Source organism: Triticum dicoccoides, chromosome 4B (genome assembly GCF_002162155.2).
Source record: "Triticum dicoccoides isolate Atlit2015 ecotype Zavitan chromosome 4B, WEW_v2.0, whole genome shotgun sequence".
NCBI classification, from domain to species: Eukaryota; Viridiplantae; Streptophyta; class Magnoliopsida; order Poales; family Poaceae; genus Triticum; species Triticum dicoccoides.
In genome coordinates this window covers 11,364,010-11,368,622 of record NC_041387.1, presented here as the reverse complement: position 1 = coordinate 11,368,622, position 4,613 = coordinate 11,364,010, and the positions used below count along the sequence as shown (strand labels likewise).

The window sequence follows — 4,613 nt, the reverse complement described above, 5'->3', positions numbered from 1 at the left end:
CGGGGGAGGGGGAGGGGGAGGGGGGGATGGATCCGGAGCAGACGTTCCTGCGGGTGCACGCGCGCCTCTCCGGGATGCTGTCGCAGCTGCTCACCCCGCGGATCCGCCTCGCGCTCGAGTACCTCTACCTCGCCGGCGCCGTCGCGCTCTTCTGCCTGCTCGTCGTCATGCACACCAACTTCGTGCAGCAGGTGAGCCTTCTTCCCCCCGCCGCCCCGCCCCTCTATCTCGCCCAAGGAAGAAGAATTTAATTCGGTGCCCTAGCTAGCCTTCTCATCTTAAATTAGGACAGGGCTTCTGTTGAATTCCTGCTGCTCGCCACCGCGCTCGATTCAACCCGACAGTGCTGCTGTTGCGATGCCAATTCGATTGGTACAAAATTGGCCAATTCGGCATAGCATTCTGATGCTGCTGCGCTGACGATTTCGTGTCGAGGAACTTATGGACCATCTTCATTTCCTACGAGGGTCTATGGTCTTGGATAGTTGTTGCTACACTAGTCCAGTGTTGGTTGCTGATTAGGCCGCTTTTGTAACTCCAACTTCATCTCATGTCCTGTTTTTCATGTGTTTTGGTCAAGCGCTTTCCCCGAATAGTGAACACCATGCGTTCTGGCCTAGTGTAGCCCAGCAGAAAAGTCTCAGATGTACTATTGTTTTCGCCTTTCGTCAAATCGCTAGCGCGTTAATTCCATATCTATAATGTCCTTTGCTTTCGTTCCCTCTTTTGCATTCTTCATGGCGAATGTTTCTTCACAATTTTCTACCAACTGTTTAGGTTTTGGTACTATGATACACTCTGCACCTAAACAAAGAAAGTTTTAAGTACTGTTGCCTACTTCCTCTGTTCCTAATTAGAGGGCGCTTAATTTCCTGTTTTTTTCCAATTTGGAAGGCGCCTTCCCTCCCGCGGCGCTATTTTCCAGTGTATACCTTCTTTGCCAGCACGCAGCAGCGCTTGCGACGCTTGGCCTGCCGGCCGCATTAAATTCCTGCCCACCGCCTCGGTTGATTCAACTTGACAGTGCTGCTGTTGCGGTCTATGGATGGTTGTTGCTAGACTACTCCAGTGTTGGTTGCTGATTAGGCCTCTTTTATTCGTCCCATGTGCTGTTTTTCATGTGTTTTGGTCAAGCGCTTTCCCTGAAGGCCTGAACACCAAGCATTCTGCATTCTTCCCTAGTAGTCCAGCAGAAAAGTCTCGGGTGTACTTTTATTTCAGCCTTTCGTCAAATAATTAGTGTGTTAAATCAATATCTACGCCGTCCTCTGCTTCCATTCCCCTCTTTTGCATTCTTCGTGGCGAATGTTTCTTCCAATTTTTCTACCAATTGCTTAGGTTTTACTATGAGATACAGTCTGCACCTAAACGAGAAAGTTCTAAGTACTGTTGTCTACTCCCTCTGTTCCTAATTAGAGGGCGCTTAATTTTCTGTTTTGTTCCAATTTAGAAGGCGCCTTTCCTCCCGCGGTGCTATTTTCCAGTTTATTTATACCTTGTCTGCCAGCACGCACGCAGCAGCGCTTGCGACGCTTGGCCTGCCGGCCGCATTAATTGTTCAAGCCGTTACATCGAAATCAGTCGGCCAGTAAATAGCCCAACCAGCTGCAACTCAAATGTGAAATCAGCCGGTCAGTATATAGCCCAACCAGCTGCAACTCAAATACGAAATCCACTATATAGCCCAACCAGCTGCAACTCAAATACGAAATCCACTATATAGCCCAACCAGCTGCAACTCAAATGTGAAATCAATCAGCCAGCACGTTGCCCGTCTGCATGTGGAGAGCTCATCACGGCCCGATTGGCCATGCTGCTGTATGCACTGGAGCGTGAGCGTTAATTGCTGCAGTGCCTGCGGCTTGACGCGTGTGAGGGGCGAGATGGCCTACCCTAGATTAGTAAGAAAACGACAAGTATACCAAGCCATTCTATTTGGTGCTCAGTAGCTCATATTTGTTTCTTCTGATTTTATTTTTTTGGTCCATAGTTGTCCAGTGTGTATGTGTAGCCCCTAATCTTTGAGTTGTCTTTTCCATGCGAAGCCGGGCTGCTCAAGTGAGTTCACTGGAATTGAATTTGGTGAAGCACAACTTGTCCAAATCAAGGTATGTGTTTATGCTTTTCCTCCTTGCATACTTGGATTTCCAGTATAATAATGTTAACCGTGATTGTTGTTCCTCCTATTTGCAATACATGTTCATGTTTCCTATTGGTATTATTGTATCGTCTGTAAAGTGCTACTCTGCTTTTGAGTTGTAGATAATCAGTGGTGGACTATGGGCCAGCAAAGGTGTGTCTTATATTATGGATCTCCAGAACCTGGGGCGTTCAGCTGAGAAAATTCTAGAGGTTAATGGTGATAAGTTCAATGTTTTGGCATCTAAGTTTTTGTCAACTTGGGTTGGTCCTGGACCTAGAAGGAGTAAGATTATGTTTCGAACTTGGAATGGAGACAAAGAATTTGAACCACAGTCAGAGAATGCAGCTGACGCAATTGTTACTGCAATCATTCCAGGGGTACCGGAATTGAAGACAACCGGAGAGGGTTCTGTACATCATCCTTTATCTGCTAAAGAATCAATTAAAGCAGCGGTTACGTACTTATCCAGAAAGTGGTACTCTCGTGCTGCCTTATTTTGGAGGAACATAAAGCAGGTTTCAGATAATGCCCTCCAACTAATGGTAAGAAGTTTGATCAATGTCATAAACTATTTGCATTTGTAGCTCCTTTCCAAAATTTTCTTGTACAGCTGGTCTTTGAAGGATTATGTTTGCCGGTAACATAACTGTAGTAGGTTCTATTAAAAAAACTGTTAGGTGATTCAGTTTGTTGTATGAGGAGCACATCTGGACATGCAAGCTAGCAATATCATTTGATTAATAAAAGGGATACTTATTAAGATAATTCTCCATGCTGAATCCCATAAAGCAAAATCATGATTTTCTGTTATGGAGTTGCTCTTTCATGACTGGTGCTGTGCGGATATTTGTGTCTCGTTTATTAGTCATGTATATATTCTCACTAGGGGTTGATCTTTTCTTTCCATATATGAATGACAGGTCAGATCAAACTGGGATGACTTTCTCCACCTCATTAAGGATCTTCAATTACCAAGCATGGATCATCTTCTTTTGAACATTGGTAATGTTTTCACTTTGCTGTAAAATGGCCATATTCTCTGGTTCTTCCTCCTACAATGGTGCCTGTAGAAATTTTAATAACTCTCTGCTGGTTGCTAAACTTCGAGTACTTATTTTCTCGGACTTCTCACTAGGTTATGTTGTTTGTTACAGTGAAGTGGTTTGAGAAAAGAAGCAAATCGTTTGAGCCTACCTATTTATATGGTGTGGAGAAGGTAAGGTTCTTGGCTTATTGGTATCATCTAGTCATTTTATCAGTGCACTATGGTGCCTGACGACTTATTGAACTTCCTAGCTGCAACTTTTACTGACAAAGACTGGGTTTGTTGTTCGTTCTTAATAGAGAAAAAAACATCGGATCTCCTTAAAGTTGTGTGGTTTTCCACCTACCTCTCAAAACTTTCCATTGATATTCTGTGCTTCATACATTGCATTTATTCTCATAGGTCCAAAATGTCTCTCCTAAAACTAACTCACACACACAAATATGATTTGCTAACGGTATATGTGATCTGGGTGCTGGCATGTAACGACAGGAGGGATATTCCTTCTTTCTTGAGACAGGCATCACAGTGGCAAAGATGGTCCTGTTGTGGATAAGACACTACTGTAGTTTAGGAAGAGAAGTAATTGCGTGGAATACATGGGGATAGCAAAAAGAATGCTCACATGTAAACTCCTGGCGGTGATGAGTCGCACTGTCTCCTCCACTTCATTGGGCTAGTTGATCATGGTGCCACACTGACACGGCTCTCCGCGACCTCGCTGTCGAACTCCTGCCCGGTGCTGTTCATCTGCATGTTCATTTCGGCGATGATCTGGTGCATGGTGTTGAGGCCCCCATGCTGTGCGGTGAGGTAGAGTTTCGTGTCGCTGTGCTGACTGGTCGCTTGCTTGACGTACTTATACTTGGGAGTATGGCTCAGCTGTACTCAATTAGAAATCTTAAATCAATACAGTTGTAAATTTCGTGTCATGACTTGTCTGCATAGACCCCTGGCCACATCACACCATGCGATGCCACAAACTAGGCTCATTGGAAGCCATGCCGATGAGATCTGTTAGTTAACTGCAGATGGCAGTTATGGAACAAAACAAAGCAAGCTTAGGTGCGCAGAATGTAAACTAAGTATTCGGGAAGGAAAGTGAGAGGATCACAGCAGTTTAGAGAGCTCCAGTGCAGTTTTCTCTTCTTAGTATAATTCCATGAAGGCATTCATGGGTTGGAGGCCCATTACCATTAACTTCAATGATTGATTGATTGTATTTCAGAAAAAAAATTCAATGATTGTATACATGTGCTGGCTTTGTAGTTTGGCTAGTATTCACTGTAAGAGCTTTCTTATGTCTTACTTTGTTTCCTGCAGGGATATTTCTTGCTTTCTGAAGTAGCCAAAAATACCCATGGTGTCCGAACTATAAACATCACGATTTCTGCTCGAAATCCTTGCTTTGGGAACAGGTAATTA

General features: G+C 44.3%; 1 protein-coding gene across 2 annotated transcripts in view; it reads left to right on the top strand.

The window, feature by feature from the left end:
- Positions 1–14: 14 nt before the first annotated feature.
- Positions 15–4,613, top strand: part of LOC119294570 (membralin-like protein At1g60995) — an 8,092-nt gene continuing 3,493 nt past the window's right edge. The window contains exons 1-7 of one of the 2 annotated variants that reach the window (XM_037572774.1): positions 15–191; positions 2,046–2,108; positions 2,263–2,293; positions 2,519–2,685; positions 3,064–3,145; positions 3,298–3,359; positions 4,512–4,606. In XM_037572774.1, the coding sequence (XP_037428671.1) occupies positions 27–191; positions 2,046–2,108; positions 2,263–2,293; positions 2,519–2,685; positions 3,064–3,145; positions 3,298–3,359; positions 4,512–4,606 (665 nt within the window). In that variant the 5' untranslated portion in view covers positions 15–26. Of the gene's footprint in view, positions 192–2,045; positions 2,109–2,262; positions 2,426–2,518; positions 2,686–3,063; positions 3,146–3,297; positions 3,360–4,511; positions 4,607–4,613 lie in introns of both variants that reach the window. The other variant, XM_037572773.1, reaches the window with a different exon arrangement.